We start from the raw sequence: 16,057 nt of genomic DNA on the forward strand, positions 1-16,057 counted from the left end.
CATTGCCATCACTGCAACCTTGGGGCAATGTTGACAAGAAATTGCAACTGCAAGGTAGTCTTGCAGTTTTGTAGCGCAGAAGACAAGGCCATACTGAGCAATTGATGGCAGTTTCACAAAAAATGCAGGTTCATGTTATAAACGTGCGCACAGGGTAGTCTACAGGGCCACGTATGACCCTTCAGGTCATAGACCGGGCCATTGTGTGCTCCAACAGTGCCAACGGCTGGCAGAACTGCCTTCCAGATCAGAATCCTTGCATGCCTATTAAGCGGCTACTTCAATGTTTGTACTGCACTGCACGCACATTGGTTAGTTTCACAATGCATGACAAGTAGTTCTTGGAGTTGCCAATGTCCATGTGGATGCGGTAGTGATGTGAAAAGATACATCATCGTCATCACGACTACATGAAATGGCAATGCAGGTCGGTGCGGCAACAGGAGGGCTCGTGCCTACCATCATCCCAGCAACCAGTGTGGTGGAACGTTCCACTACAGGAGGGGCATAGGCCACACGCGCTGGACCTGCATACGTCTAACAGACTATGCCATAGAGCTGCAGACCGCCACCCTGGCTCATCGGTGAACACCAGCGTTGACATTGCACAGTTAGCCAGCACTCGCAACGGTCAACACAGACCAACATCCCTTGTGGTATGTTGCAACCTCCCGCTTGGCGGCTTCAGCAGAACTCATTTTTAGCAACAGGGTGTGCTCGTTCAACATGATCACGCACGCCTGCCAGTTCCTTTCCATTGGCGTTTTTGTATATGATGGTTTACGGCGTACGCCAGCCCTCTGATGAGCGAGGTACAAGCTGCCGCTCGTTGCGCAAGCGCCGCAACGAGCGCTTCCGCAACGACAGCGCTCGTTTCGTTGCAAAATGAAGCGAAACGAGGAAGGCTCTCGTCAGATGAAAGAAGTAGAACCTTCTTTTCGTACACTCAAAGGAATGCTCTCTTGCACGGCATGACTGATGATCTATGAAGCTGATGATGGGACTTGCCACATGTGCAGAATGCAGCTTACATTTCTGAAATGTGTCATGCTTTGTCCAAATCGGCAACTGACACGCGCCTTGCGGTGTCCTGCACATCAGCCGCTGAATGGATACACAGTACGTGCAGCGTGCAAAGCGCCGAGCGGAAAGCGCTAGGAAGCCAACGGACGTCGACAATGCTCCGTCAGCCGCTCCGTTTACGTGTTCGATGCAGCAGCAGCGACCACAAAGCTGCAGGGCTCACTTCTCACACCCTAACGACCAGGCGAACGAAGCCCATGGTCGTTCGTTCTCGATAGCTCACCACCATACCACTCCACTTTCCCCTGTGGCTGCGCCAGTGCCAACTCCTCCACAAGGACGCGATGATGGCGTGACGCCCGATCTTTTGTCGGATACGCACCCAGCAGCTATGATTCAGCTTTGCCTGCTTGACTCGATGCTGCACCGGCGCGCGAAAGTGCAGGGTGACCCTTGCACTGGTCATGTGACTAAGCTGTACGCTCAACAGCTGAAGCGGGCCAGCACTGCTCCCATGATGGATAACCGCCAGCGCCATGTCGTGCGCCCAACGTCCCCTGGCCACTTCACTCCTGCCCTCAAGCATCCCCACCCCGCCGGCTGGCGTAAGTTCCTGGAGCACTTGCAGACCTTGGGCATGCTGCAAGGTGTGCTTGCAACCATTTTCGGGTTTGATTGATATGATTGCACGCAGGGCGTCTTTGCCTACAAGAGGTGACAATGGAACAACGCAAGGATATCACGCCTGCACGCAGCTGTGCTCCACACATATTGGTGACTATAGCTGGCCCGTATTGATTGCATTGATTGCACCACGGATACTAGCATGGGAACAGGGGAACTTCCTCAAGGCACATTGATCTCTAGTTGTTCTTCACCCGCATAATACGAAGGGACCAGATCCTTGTCATACTTGCGAACATGTCGTGTTGATTGCTGTGGTTCTGGCACTTCTGTTACGTGAACCTTGTGAGCAGCACTTTTCTGCAGGAAAGACGGTGAACAGCCTGGCGGCTCAGGTCACACAAGGGAACAGCTCCCTTCCACAGCAAGCGACACCATGGGGCGCCAGCAAATTAACACCGCGCAGCACAAGTGCACATAAATACTTTTCTCGCCCGTGGTCAGGGAACAAGCCCCTGCTGCAATCAGGAAAGCTGAAGTACTCGGCCAGGAAAGAGTTTATGTCAGTAAATAAGCACGCTCCGCAGGTTGGGCAACAGTTGTATCCAGATTTGGTATTGTTGAAGGGCGTGGCCACATGATTATGTCAGGCACATATCTTACATGGCATTTGATTGTTGTTTTGTTCCTGGGCTTGTGAGTTAGATTGGCATACCTTACCTTTGCTGTCAAATTACCTCATTGCAGAGACACCTTGTCCCTAACGCGTTTATGACCAGTAACAATTTCTTGAGAGGCCGGCATATTCAGTAGTCGCGAGGATGTCAAAACGTGCTTGTCTTCGTCGTGTACTGCTGATGACTGACAGATGAAACCCACCTGACAGGATGGATGCCTTGGCCTGAAAACTAAAAGCAGGCAGTGCATGCATAGTCGTTTGCCAATCATAAAGTGCAACACATTGTGCTTCTGCTAACAGGTCACATGGCTGCAACAGAATCGGACTGGTGTTTTACAAGTCTGCGTCCGGAGACTTAACATGCACGTCCAGTGGCGGCATGGCGATAGGCAGTTGGTTCCAACCATGCGCTTGTTGCATCTACATACAAATGATACCCTAATCTAACTTGTTATGGACTACTCAGTAAGGCACCACAGGGCAGCTAGACATCTACAGCAAAGCATAGAATGCTTAGTTTCCGGGGGTGAACTTGGTGGCGTAGTTCCAGGCGTTGGCGGCGAAGGGGTCAGCGACATGGTCAGACCAGTTCTCGATAGGGCCCTTGCCCGTGACGATGGCCTGCACGTAGTACCCGAACATGGAGAACATGGCGAGGCGACCGTTCTTGATCTCCTTCACCTTGAGCTCAGCAAAGGTGTCGGGGTCGTCGGCGAGGCCAAGGGGGTCGAAGGCCTCTCCGGGGTAGTTCTTGTCAAGACCCTCGCCGGCGGGTCCACCGTTGACACGGTAGCCCTCCACCAGGCCCATCAGCACAACCTGCAACAGGCACGCGACGCTGTCAACTGCATAATTTGATGGTCTGGCCAGTGACGTGGAGAAACATGGAGATCAACTGCGTCAAGCGTTACGAGTACTCATGCTACAGCTGTGCAGTGAGTGACAATTTGGCTCCAATGCATACGAACAGCACAAGATTGCCCTACCCATCTTACACGTGCACTCTTAAGTCTTCCATATTACCAGCGCCCTTTTTCCTGTAAGATTCGATTCGCCATTATGGTTAGCAAGCAAATCAAGATAGCAAAAGTAGCAAAGCACGCAACTCGGCGTGTTTTGGTGCATACCTGGAAACCAAGGATGGCGAGGATGGACTGGGCATGCACCAGGGAGGGGTTGCCGAGGTAGTCAAGGCCACCGTCAGCGAAGATCTGGGCACCGGCCTTGAACCACACGGACTCGCCAAAAGAGACACCGTTGTTGGACAGGATCTCGGGCGTGACGCAGCCCAGTGTGCCGAGCATGGCCCAGCGTGCGTGCTGGAGCTCAGTCTCGCGGTAGGCGGCGAATGTCTGGGGGTCAGCCGACAGACCGGCGGTGTCCCATCCGTAGTCACCGGGGAACTCACCAGTGAGGTAGGCGGGGGTGGAGCCCTCGCTGTATGGGCCCAGCCACTGAGCGCGGTTGGGGCCGTAGAACTCGACAGCCGCCTTGGCCACAGTGCTCTTGGCCTGCACGAGCCATTCATGCTGTTGACATATTGCGAAGAACAGAATCTCATCCGTAAGCCGCAGAGCGCCTATGAAAGAGCAGTACCTTGTATCTCAACAGAGATGCACCCTTCACTTCGTGCTAGACTCACCAGATATGTCTCTGACAAGACTTTCGCCAAGATCTTGACACAGACAAGATGAGCGCAGCGCGTCCTGCCAACAACGAAGTTTAGGAGGAGGATAACTTTGTGCATCGCAACATAATTGCTGGATAATCGTCGAGGAAACAGGGCAACGTCTAAACGCAAGCGTCGTTTGGAGCGAGCTCACATCACGTGATGGATGGAGATCCTGGCACGGGGCATCACATTCACGCTCCAAATATCAAAGTAAGCTGCAGAAGATCCAAAGATGCAACAGCTGAGAGGATCGAAATAGATATCCCAGCGCAGCATCAGCACTGCTGATGTGATTGATGATTGCATCCCACTTCAGGCCTGATACTGTCACGTCAGGGGCGAAACCAGTACTGCCTTAGCTGACCGCTATGCAGGCCTCACAAGCGGGTAGGTGCAATGGAATGTGGGATTGAACACTGCCAGTTCAGAGAACTCTTTGGAGTCAGTGAATGAACAGGCGTACCTGTGTGGCCTTGCGGGCAACGACGCCGGAGAATGCGATGGAGGCAGCCATTTTAGTATGTCGATGTGAGCAAAGGCAACTGGTACAAAGTATGTGTACTCACCAGTATTTATAGGTTTCTCCTGAGGAGTGAGAAAACAAAAACTGAAAGTGCCCTGCTTCATAGTCAGGATCACGATTGTCGAGATCCTGTGCAACTTGCACGTGCCTAGCACAAATATCCGTGGTGTGTGGCTACACGTTGTGCAATCTGACGCATCACGTGCCCTTCGGGCACGTGAGAGTCTGTGCCCACCCTGTTGCCATCTAAGATTTTGACCAGCAGCTTATTGCATAAATAGCAGGGTCCGCATAGAGACTACACCAGTTCGTGTTTCACCACAGCACATCACTTCATCATGGCAGCCTCTATCGCATTCTCCGGCGTCGTTGCCCGCAAGGCCACCCAGGTATGTCCATACTGCGCGCGTCGAATCCTCGCCTTGGATTCATGAAAGCGCTCCCGCAAAGAAGTACATTGGTGCTGTTTGCAGTTTAGCTACTGGCTGGTGCTACTTAGCAATCAATCGGTTATCATGCTCGCTCCTTGGACTTGCCGCGATAGTACTGTGGGTCGATCAGCATGTGTCTGGAGAAGCTTTGCGAGTGCAGCGACAATGACAATGTCTATCATATGTTTGTTGTGGTTATTATAGTGCTGGGTTCAGCCTTTGCATGCTCTCTTGACGCGATCTGCAACATAATCGTTGGAGCGTGCCTGGATCCGTATGCGAATCTCGGATCTGGCGACGGTCAAGCTAAACCAACTCCAGGATGATACGCTGTGTAAAGGCAACTCAATCAATTCCAGTCATATCAGCGTGTACAGCCCCTGTGTTAGCTGACCCGCTTTGAAATGTGCCTTACATTCGGTTTCGGATGACGTGTCCCACCTGCCTCTCCTGCACAGCTCCTCCTATTCCATCGTCTACGCGTCCCCTGGTGCGTGCAACCCGTTCGAGACAGCTCGCAATTCGAATTCTGACAGCAGCTTGTTCGTGCAGGCCAAAGGCACTGTGGCCAAGGCCGCTGTCGAGTTCTACGGCCCCAACCGCGCTCAGTGGCTGGGCCCATACAGCGAGGGCTCCACCCCCGCCTACCTCACTGGTGAGTTCCCCGGTGACTACGGATGGGACACCGCTGGTCTGTCGGCTGACCCCCAGACATTCGCAGCCTATCGCGAGACCGAGCTCCAGCATGCACGCTGGGCCATGCTCGGCACACTGGGCTGCGTCACCCCCGAGATCTTGTCCAACAACGGTGTCTCCTTCGGCGAGTCTGTGTGGTTCAAGGCCGGTGCCCAGATCTTCTCTGATGGTGGCCTTGACTACCTCGGCAACCCCTCCCTGGTGCATGCCCAGTCCATCCTCGCCATCCTCGGTTTCCAGGTATGCACTGAATCACGCTGTGCCGCGTGCTGTGTTACCTAGCTCTCTCGATTTGCTTGCTCATCGTCATGATGGACATCATCTTACCGGTTACATGTGAAGCTCTGTGAAAGAATTGTGCACAATTAGCATCTACAGCAAAATTGGCACTCACTGCAGTGCTGTAGTTTGATGTAGTGAAAGACGCTGATCTCCAGGGTTCTCCACATGATTGCCCAGACCAACAAACCTTTAGTTGACACCGACGTTCTTGTTGCAGGTTGTGCTGATGGGCCTGGTTGAGGGTTATCGTGTCAACGGTGGACCCGCCGGTGAGGGTCTTGACAAGAACTATCCCGGAGAGGCCTTTGACCCCCTTGGCCTCGCCGACGACCCCGACACCTTCGCTGAGCTCAAGGTGAAGGAGATCAAGAACGGCCGCCTCGCCATGTTCTCCATGTTCGGATACTACGTGCAGGCCATCGTCACCGGCAAGGGCCCCATCGAGAACTGGTCTGACCACGTGGCTGACCCCTTCGCCGCCAACGCCTGGAACTACGCCACCAAGTTCACCCCCGGAAACTAGACTTAGATGTGCTTTCTGTTCTTGATCAACCCTGTATACTTAGTTTTACATTGATGGGCAAAGGCTGAGAGTCCTGCGAAGATAAATATGACATGTGATCACTTTTGACTCTGTCTTGCACCATGGCATCTTTTATGCACCGTACTGTGCTGCAAGTTGTAACATTCTACCCTTCACAGCATGGTATGAATGATGATGTGCGCTATGCATGTTGAGGATGGGAAGTTGCAAAGTTGCTGCCAACGCCAGTATGGACTGCACTGGACCTATTTCTACTTGGTGAACTCTGAATTCAGCTACCCTCATTGACCTGCTTGGTAAACCCTACACTTCAGCTACCCTCAGGGACCTTGACACCTGTGTACTTCGGTAGGCAAGTCTGGCATTCGATGTCCACATATCAACACGAATCTACCTTTGTTTAGAGGCACTGAACGATGCAACGTACAGTGACGCGGCACAAGGAATATCGTGTTACATGACTTGTGTACGACAGACTTAGCACCGACTCACACCATGTTGCATGTTGGCATGCAACATGCACATATGCATGTAGCATGGTGATTTCCACATAGACGAAGGGTGAGAGCAAATGTTGATCGTACTTCTCGACCCACACGTTTGCTTTGTATCTCACACCAGAGTTACATCGATGGATATCCACGAAACCTGTCTCCCGGGATGCTCCCTCACTGCTGTCAACCCGTTGTGCCCGATACCAACACGCAACATACACATGCAAAATAGGGAATTTTTTCACCTAGTCCGCCTGGTACTCGAGCTCGAGCACCTGACGATGCCATGCTTTGGCCGATGGCATCGGCGATGCGGACGGTTTGACAAACATGTAATGATGCGGCCGTAGCTTTTCAGAACGTCATCGAGCCCTAAACCAGGGATATGACAGTTGCGCAGAAATTCAGTGAGAAATCGGCTGTGATAGCATTTCCGCTTCAATGAATCAGAAAATGATCTCATGTCGCTTCACCAGGAATCGTAAGCTTTCGAACCCTGGGAAGGGCTCAGCAGGGCGCACCCTAGCCATCAAGTATCCGCCCAGAAAACGCTAGTAAAAGATTTCATACGATTTATCAGGTTTGCTGCTAATAGGGCGAAGTGCAGTCTCTTCTCCCCACGTGCAAACGAGAAGTCATTATTTTACCATCTTTGTCAGATGCCGCAGTAACTCAACTGCAGACTTCAGATTACCGCAATGAAATATATTGATACAGGCAGGAGCCGTCGCTTCAAAGGTGCTTTCCCACTTTTTGAGATCATAAGCTCGATATCGTATCACTCTTCGAAAGGCCTTCGACTGTCTTCGCATCAATATTCGGGAAGACGTGGCCATCTTTTATGCGTAGGTACACTCATGAATGTCCTGAATACCTGAGCGCTGGCCAGTCGACGCTGACCTGGTCTGGGTGCAGTGAATGTTGACAGGTGTCGTTGCCACCTGGCTGGTGCAGATTTCCCTTTTGCTAGATCACTACCTGAACTTTTTCACGACTTCAATAAAATCTCACAAGCGAGTTGATGCTCATTGCCACAAATCGAAGTCAGCGGACATGGTGGGTCGCAGAACGCAACATGCAACCGCAACTTCCTTGGAACGTGCACAGTCACAAACGCATGCGTCGGAAGCGTTTTTCCTGGCCTATGGAGAAATTATGACTGCATTTCGGCACGATTTACATCCAACACATCGAGTAGTCCATGATGTCCAGCGTGCTATGGATGTCCTGTACCTTGTCGCACGGTGAGTAGGGGCTTCTGTTCCACAACAGAACTGCCATGGCCTAATGAAATCAAAAGGCAAGTGCAGCACTTGCCGCATCGTGCTCTGTGGTCTTCGTAATAAAGAAATATGCGACAGCATTTGCAGGTTGAAGATGCAAGTGATGCAGCGGGCAGCAATGGAGGATCCAGACACATTTAGGGACTTTGAAGTCTGCTATATCAGCCCAAAAGCTGAGAAGCGCATGGTGAGGCTGACACACGCTATGCATTGGGGCAGTGTGACAAAACTGAACTAACATAATGCGATTCAATCTGCATTTTGACACAGGCCACCAAGAGAGATATCCATGCAAGCATATCAGCATCACATTCGCGGCACGAAGGATGCTGAGCGAATCACCGCATCATGTACCGGGTTGTGAGAGAACCAGGTACCATTGTGCTCTCACAACCCTGCATATGCAGAGGTCAACAAAGCAGAGCCGGCCGCTGTTTCTTCCCCAGCTTGCATCACAATTGCCAACATCTTGAGCCACAGGTCGAGGCATAGGACTGCCAGGGCATTGTCCAGCACCCAGTTTTTATGTGCATGGCTATTGCACTAGTGAAGTCAGCTCAGGACTGGTGCAAAATCAACATGCTCAGCTCATGCAGTGTGGTAGCGTTACATAATATGTACGGCTGAACGACTGGCCATGATAGTAATATAGGTTATCTGGCTGATGATGCTTTCAACAGCCAGTCTTCAGCCTGAGATGCAGAGAGTCTTGCGTGCTCAAGAGAGGCAACTGGGGGTGAGGTAAAATCCATGATGCACACCAACTGACGGGGTTAGTAATGGCAACGGTGTTGACGACGCGCAAGACAGCCTTGGCTGATCTCATGCCCAAATGGAGGGATGCTGCAATCATGGGAGGGGAAGGCAATCAGGGACGGCAACCATGTGACTCACACGTTGTTGCATGCTGTTTCTACGCACATGCAGGCACAAATCTACAGAGTGGACCGACCCAAGCATCTCGCCTTGCTCTTCAGACCAATCACATTGCAGCTGCCAGCGCTGACGGCTGAGTCTCTGAACCATTATGCGGCCGAAGTACAGTCAGCAGCGGCGCGCGCACGTCGAAAAGGCTTGTTCCGGTCGAAGCTTGCAACGATGAGCGAACCACAAGGCAGCATGCACAACCCATACATTCGCACACAATGGGTGACGGAAAGAAGCAAGGCAAGCGCCAACAACATCTCCAATCTTGATGCCGCGTCCATGGTGGAACATGAAACACCATCCAAATCCCATTCGTGGGTGGACCAAGAGACGAGTTCAGTCAAAGCTCCCGTGCGTGAGGGCGCTTTCCCAAAGGCTGCGCAGAAGCCCAAGGGCTCCGATCATGTCATCCAGAGGTATCATCAAGGTGCTCCAAAGGCCCCGCAGTCACGCGCAATCACAGACCGCGTGCTGATGCAGCTCGAAGCAGCCATGCAGGTGCGAAATCGGTGCAAGATAGATGTTGAGATGTGTGCAGCGTGCAGACATGAAACGCACAAGTGCGCTTGCCTATGATTTTGGTGCAAAGCCACGAGCTGGGGTGCCTTGTGGTCTGTGAGCGTCATCAGCGACATCGTCAGCAACAGTAGCCCTCAGCTGGCATGATAACAGAAGAGTGTCTGCAGTTTGTACTTCGCGGTTGCGATCGTATCGTCTGTGTCTGGAGATGTCTCCATGTGCCTCTTTCCTGCGTCAGGTGCCGATCAGTAGACGGCGTAAAGAACCAGATCTTGCATTTACGCGTGCCTTGAGCTATCCATTGTAGCTGTGCTCGTGTGTCTTTGCCATCCGTTCCTTCAGCGTTCCGCTTTAAGCCATGGCTCGCTGTGCTAAGGACACATACTGAGGTGTGCTGCCTTCCACCGGGAGATGGCCTGCGTGTCAGGTAGATCGAGGAGATGTCAGCTGAATATTTGTCGTCTTGAGTCGTGCAACAGCAGGAAGCTGACTTTGAGCAGGGAACACTTATGAAGAGGAGACCAGCATGTTGGATCATGACGGTTAAACCAACACCGTCATGGTTCAACAAAACAAATATTCCTGTGAATTGTGTACCAGTCATGTGCCAGTAGATGGTAGTAGATCACCCTCTGGGCATGCAGGCGGGCTCACCAGAGCAGAGCTCCGCCTTGATGACTGCCTTTCTGCAAGCTTACGTTTGGCAGAACTACACACTGGAGCTGGCAGACATTGAGAGGCTTCTGGGCACTGTGCTACACTGCCCGACGCTCGTCCAGGTTCGTGTCGCAGGCGAGATGATGCGTAACGGCTTCTACTTTACAGCCATCAAGTGCGTACACAAGAGCCCTGACCTCCTCAAGACGATGCTGGTCGAACTGCAGCAGATTTTGCTGCAGAACATGCAAGAGAAGGTGAGCGACCCCACGCGGGAATCTGTCCTGGCACAATCAGGCTGCGTTCAGGATGTTATCTCATTGTTGTGTTCACTGGACGCACATTCTGCTGACACTTCAAGTGTACACGATGGAAGCGGAGGCTGTGTTGATGTATCTTTTTACGACACTACCGCATCCGCATGGACGTTGGCAACTCCATGAACTACTTGGGGTTCAGTGCTATCATTACCATCACCTGAGGCTAGCATATCTGGACCAGCCTGAACTTCCATAGCCTGACCTGACATGTCTTCTTCATCGTCGTCTTGTACCCTGCAAGAAAGGAGATCAGCCACAGCTGACCAAAAACGTCCAGTCAATCCCTTTGGGAGATCGTCGCAAACCACACTCAGAATCTTTGTCAAAGGTTCAATTCCCAACATAGTTCCAATGTTGTGGCATGTAAATAGATAACTCCATCAATCGGGAATCACCCCTCTGCCTCGTATCCCTTCTCTCGAAGGGTGCTCAGCAGCGAGTCACCAGGCTGCACTGTTTACGCACAAAGTATACAAAACAGCACGATCGACTGTTATGTGAGAAAGGGGGTTATGCCCTCTCCGCCAAACACGTGTGTATCGCTCAGGATGGCATGGATGATGATGAGGTCTTGCTTATACGCTGTATTACTTGAATGAAGTTTATCACTCTGAATGCGCTGTCTTGGTTGCTTGTTGACTTCTCCTGCCACTATCTATGTGATGTGATGATGGGGTACCTTGATTATAAACCATACTAATATCCTCACTTGGACATCGGCAACTCCAAGTGCAGTATGGTTGCTTTGAGGTAAGTATACCGTGAGACACATGTTTAACCATGGTCGAGGCTGACGTGTGTTCATGTTAGTTGTCATCCTGCAATGTATGTCCTTGCACTTCAACCGGACCAGCAGTCGCGATTGAAGACAGCTGCGGGGATGCAACGCCCTTCAAAGTCATCACTGTAATGCCAACGCTAACTTGGTCCAAACGCTGTGCAGAATATGGAAGCTGCCTTGAAGACTTGGCTATGGGACGACGTGGATCAGGCACTTTTTACCAAGCAGTTCAGCAAATTGAATGTCATAAAAGGGTTCAAGAATGTGCAGAAAACGATGTGCAACCTGGGAATCAAGGGTGTGTACGCTCTTCTGCGAGCTGAGCGAGAGCTGCTATTCAAGGTAAGCATTCTGGCTATGGACTGGTCGTGGGGATGATGTGCCGATCACTATCCGCGCTGATTACAGAAAAGGTACCCCTAATGGCAGGCGTACACTCAAACCTAATTGAATTCACAGGAAGTATGTGCACCTTACTGAAGCACATGCTGTATGTCCTCGTGCAGGTGCCTTTCATGACGGTAGTCAGAGAGCGCCGTGGTATTATATCTTCCATTTGCATCACATGCCAGGCTGTAAGAGAACAAGACCATCTTTATATACCTGCTCTCTCACAACCTTGCATGTCCCCCCGACGCAGTGGGTCGCTCAATACGTTGTGGCGTCTGTGGCCGTAAGGCAAGGTTGCCATGTACAGAGGTGATGTCACGTTGTGGCTCACTTTGTTGACCATCTGTTAGGCATCGGTCGTGCTTTGCTTGCCCAGCGGATGGTCAAGTACGCACAAACTCACCTGGGGAGGCAGTATTCCCAGTGCTGAAACTTTGAGCCGTCATAATTTGAAAGGAAAAGAGATATGCCAGCCCAAAGAAGGCCGCGTTGACGAGCCGTCATAGCTTGATACATCGCACCAACTGGATAATCATTCCCTTGGTCGACAAGCAATGCCAGGAAACGAATGCCAGTGCCTAAAGTGGCGCGCAACTTGTGCAACGCATGAGCTGCACATGTCTTCGTTAAGAGATTGGTCAGATGGCCTGAAAGAGCGCTTGGAATTGCAGGTTGCCAACGACTTTCTGGAGCAGTTAGATCCGCAGCTGGCAAAGCGGCAAGAAGACGTTGCCATCCGGGTGATGGACGATCAGTCAGATGTAAAGATTCCAACATTGCCGCCCCAGAAACCGTACGTGCCCATGGCACCACTCCCTCATAGGAGCGGCACAAACAAGACAATTTCAATGCTGCTGGGTCCAGGTCGAAAGACAAGGGCACGCAGAGCGACTACATGTCCACCGGGCTGCGCCTGCCAAGGGAGCAGAGCACCAACATTCGCCCGGGTAGCAGCACGTTGCAAGAGTCTGGCACAATGGCAAAGAGCGCATGCCCACCTGATGAGAGCGTCCACGTCATGCTGGTGCCTATTCGACCGCCGACTCAGTACGTTTCTGCGAACTGGGTGGGTGAGTTGTTGCATGAGGATAAGTATGTAAATCAGCGCATTTCGTGCGTTCCCACCTTGCAACATACGTGGTTAACACCTTGTGAGGCAGACTGCCATGCTTCACCTTTTTTTTTTTTTTGGCCTTTTGACACTGTCCTGCAAAGCTGAACTGCATCCAAGTGAGTATTCATCAGTGAGCATGCTCCTGCAACTGTAGATGAGGTCTGTTTGGGTAAAAACGGCCGGGGCCGCGATGGGGCGTGCAACTTCTAGGCATTCACGAAGGACGGCAAGCAGGTAATGACTAGATCAGTGACTAGTCCTAGTCAACACTCGGTTTAAAAGCGAATGCTGGTATTCCAGTTATTCCGTGGAGTGCAGGGAGCTCCGGATCACCCAGCAGGAGCTGCTTGATCTGAAGGAAGAGCGCAGGTTGCTGAAATCGCAGGTTGCTGAGCTTTCGGACAAGACCGGTAGGCTTGAGGGCGAGAAGCATGAGCGAGAGCGCGCACTAGAGGACGAGCAGTGCAAGCAGATCGCGCGGCAGTTCTCACGGAAAGTGATCGAGAGCGTAGTGAAGACTGCAAAGGTAGAGCGCAAAATCCTGAAGCAGAAGACCATGCAAGCTCTTGCGGACAGGGAGCAGGAGATGCTCCGTCAAATTGAAGAGACAGAGCTCGAGATGCAGCGCCAGATAGAAGCAACGCAGCTGGCCCTTGCTGCGAAAGCACGAGCTGAAGCAGAGGTGGAGCAGCGGGTTGCAGCTGCCAAGCGCGAAGCTGAAGCTGCAGTCGAGGCGCGCTTGGCCGCAATCAAAGAAGACCGTCGGAAAGCTGAAGCAAACAGCACAAATGGTACTGCAGCACAGCTCCCCCCACCCCCCAGGTCCTCAAACGGAAGGAGGCCAAGTACAGATAGGGCAAATCGAAGCCATCGTCTGTCTGGCAATCAATCTGGAATGGGAGCGGGTCCGAGAACGCTCTCTGCAGGAGCGCCTTTACAGCCGCGGTCAGATGTCCTACGGACGGAGGAGGATGCTGCTGTTGCCCGGGTGCAACGAGAGCTGGCTGAGTTGCGTGCGCACATTTCGCAGGATGCAGACGCAATTCGAGACGGGCGAGAAAGGCCTCCGTCCAGTCGAGGACGCACACCAGCAAGCAACGATGGGAGTGAGCCAGTGGGTACGAATGCTTCACAGCATGCATTTTGGTCAGGTATTGGCTATGACAATTTGCCGCTGGACTACGGCAGAGCCATGTACACTTACATTGATGTTGCTGTCAGCATTCTTAAGGTGCTCTGCCAGTATGCCAACCCGAGAAGGCGATACGATGATGTCGGACCGATGGTCAGAGTGGGTTATGCGTAACTGCATCCCAACAACCCCAACACGTGCAGGAAGGAGCTGGCAGACATGCCTGCATTATACAGTCACCAACTCTTTCCACTTGCCTGTTCACTTGCCACTCCCTGTGTCATACTGGCTCAAGAGTTTTGTCAAAGTGTCTGATAATTGCTGGAAAAGGGATAGGCACGCCTGAGTGACAAGGGAATCTAATGCGGTTGTGCTGCATTGGCTGTTACATTGTGGAGCCTTGACCACCTAAGGTTGACCTTCCCAAACGAACAAATGATGATGGCTCGTGCAGCATCATTGCTGTCAACCTTCGAGGCGAGACAGCTTGAACTGAGCAAGATTTTGCAAACACGAAACACAGAAGGTGCTGAGGATGTCATTGCCAACATGGGCTTCATGAAGTCCCAGCTGGAGCAGAGTGAGAAGATGCTGCTTGCGGACGACAGCGTGCATGACATAAGTGACGAAGAGGTACGCTCCAAGCACAATCGCCTCACGAAGAAGAGGGGTGCAAGGCCTGAGTGCTTGAATGCGCATTCATTGCTGGCACGGGACTTGGCGACAGATATGGGACATGCGATCCAAATTCAGATAATTCATAATTCAGATCCGATCCCTGCTCTGAGACTTGGCAATAGCTGTGGTACATGCCATCTTGAAGCAGAGCCAATCCCTGCTGTGAATGAGCTCTTGATATACGAAAGCTGCGACGTCAAAGTTGTGAGAGCATGTGGTCTCCAACCAAGACGAACTGTTATCAGTCAATTACAGACTGAAATTGAATTGGGACGAAATGACGGTAGCTTTGCAAAAGATGCAGAAATGTCAAGCAGATGATCATTTTGAAATGTGCGAGCGGACATAGTAGTTCTTGGACTTTCCAATGTCCACACGGATGCGGTAGTGTTGTAAACGGAAATATCATCATGTAGATGTTTTCGGGCGACACGAGGAGAGACTGTATCGGATGTTGCCTTGACATGTCAAGTGATGTCCTGCGACTTAACACATGTCAGGTATCTGCAGGTCCGCGAGTACGCTGAGTACCTGGGCATCGACACCAAAGCGGATGCCGATTTGATGTTCATCGCTAGATACGCGCTGGCAGCAGAGCTGCCCCCAGGATGGTCTGCATATTTGGACTCAGATGGCAACGAATTCTTCCACAACGTGGTCACCAGCGTCTCACAGTATGAGCATCCCATGGATGAGAACTACAAGGAGATGTACGCAGATCTGAAGGCCAAGAAAGCAGCTGGATTGCTCGCTACTATCCCACCTGGAGAGCATTCTTTCGACGATGATAGCTAGCTGAGCCCTGTGACCCTGTTCACAGCGTCACTCTCCACAACGCGAGATAGCATGGCTCGAGCTCTCTGACATGGACTGCTACACTTGCAGCAGAGCCTCGTTCAAAGTACAAAGTGAACGCACAATGTAACGTTTGTTTTAGTTGCCTAGTACGAAACGATACCCAACAAGGCTACTGTTTTGGAACAATCCATTCGACCCCGTGCGGGCTCGAGGTTAAGGAACCTTGGCCGGCCCTGCCGGCATGAGAACACGATGAAATTGCCTGGCATACGTTGCATGCTAGACAGACGTGATCCATAACGACCTTGGAGCCAGGAGGATTAATAAGTTCTGTTATGGGATGCGTAATGGGGCGAGTGACGATTATCAGGCTGTCAGACGCCTTGGTGGTGACGATGGATTTGGGCTTGGTGGAGGCAATCAAGAGCAAGGCACCGGATGCTGGGCAGAAGTATGATGGACGACCATGTCCATAGCTGCACATGAATGT

The 16,057-nt window shown here is 51.8% G+C and overlaps 2 protein-coding genes across 2 annotated transcripts; one reads left to right on the forward strand and one right to left on the reverse strand.

The window, feature by feature from the left end:
- Nucleotides 1-2,662: 2,662 nt before the first annotated feature.
- LOC149810891 (chlorophyll a-b binding protein of LHCII type I, chloroplastic-like) lies at nt 2,663-4,539 on the reverse strand. The gene is made up of 3 exons (XM_089994097.1): nt 4,462-4,539; nt 3,454-3,837; nt 2,663-3,145 (listed from the first exon to the last, which is right to left on the reverse strand). Exons 1-3 carry the CDS (start codon nt 4,510-4,512, stop codon nt 2,840-2,842), a joined length of 741 nt encoding a protein of 246 aa, XP_089850223.1. The 5' UTR covers nt 4,513-4,539; the 3' UTR covers nt 2,663-2,839.
- Nucleotides 4,540-4,838: 299 nt separating this feature from the next.
- On the forward strand, nt 4,839-6,620 carry LOC149810892 (chlorophyll a-b binding protein of LHCII type I, chloroplastic-like). Its single transcript, XM_089994098.1, has 3 exons — nt 4,839-4,910; nt 5,505-5,888; nt 6,148-6,620. Exons 1-3 carry the CDS (start codon nt 4,860-4,862, stop codon nt 6,451-6,453), a joined length of 741 nt encoding a protein of 246 aa, XP_089850224.1. The 5' UTR covers nt 4,839-4,859; the 3' UTR covers nt 6,454-6,620.
- The last annotated feature ends 9,437 nt before the right edge of the window (nt 6,621-16,057 follow it).

Source organism: Nuphar pumila, unplaced genomic scaffold, assembly GCF_984573655.1.
Source record: "Nuphar pumila unplaced genomic scaffold, dmNupPumi1.hap1.1 HAP1_SCAFFOLD_184, whole genome shotgun sequence".
In the NCBI taxonomy this organism is placed as follows: Eukaryota; Viridiplantae; Streptophyta; class Magnoliopsida; order Nymphaeales; family Nymphaeaceae; genus Nuphar; species Nuphar pumila.

Coding starts and splice junctions, on each gene's coding strand:
- LOC149810891 (XM_089994097.1), bottom strand. CDS start 4,512: ATGGCTGCCTCCATCGCATTCTCCGGCGTCGTTGCCCGCAAGGCCACA. Junction 3,838..4,461: donor TTGCCCGCAAGGCCACACAG/GTACGCCTGTTC, acceptor TGGCTCGTGCAG/GCCAAGAGCACTGTGGCCAA. Junction 3,146..3,453: donor TCGCCATCCTTGGTTTCCAG/GTATGCACCAAA, acceptor TGCCTGTTGCAG/GTTGTGCTGATGGGCCTGGT.
- LOC149810892 (XM_089994098.1), top strand. CDS start 4,860: ATGGCAGCCTCTATCGCATTCTCCGGCGTCGTTGCCCGCAAGGCCACC. Junction 4,911..5,504: donor TTGCCCGCAAGGCCACCCAG/GTATGTCCATAC, acceptor TTGTTCGTGCAG/GCCAAAGGCACTGTGGCCAA. Junction 5,889..6,147: donor TCGCCATCCTCGGTTTCCAG/GTATGCACTGAA, acceptor TTCTTGTTGCAG/GTTGTGCTGATGGGCCTGGT.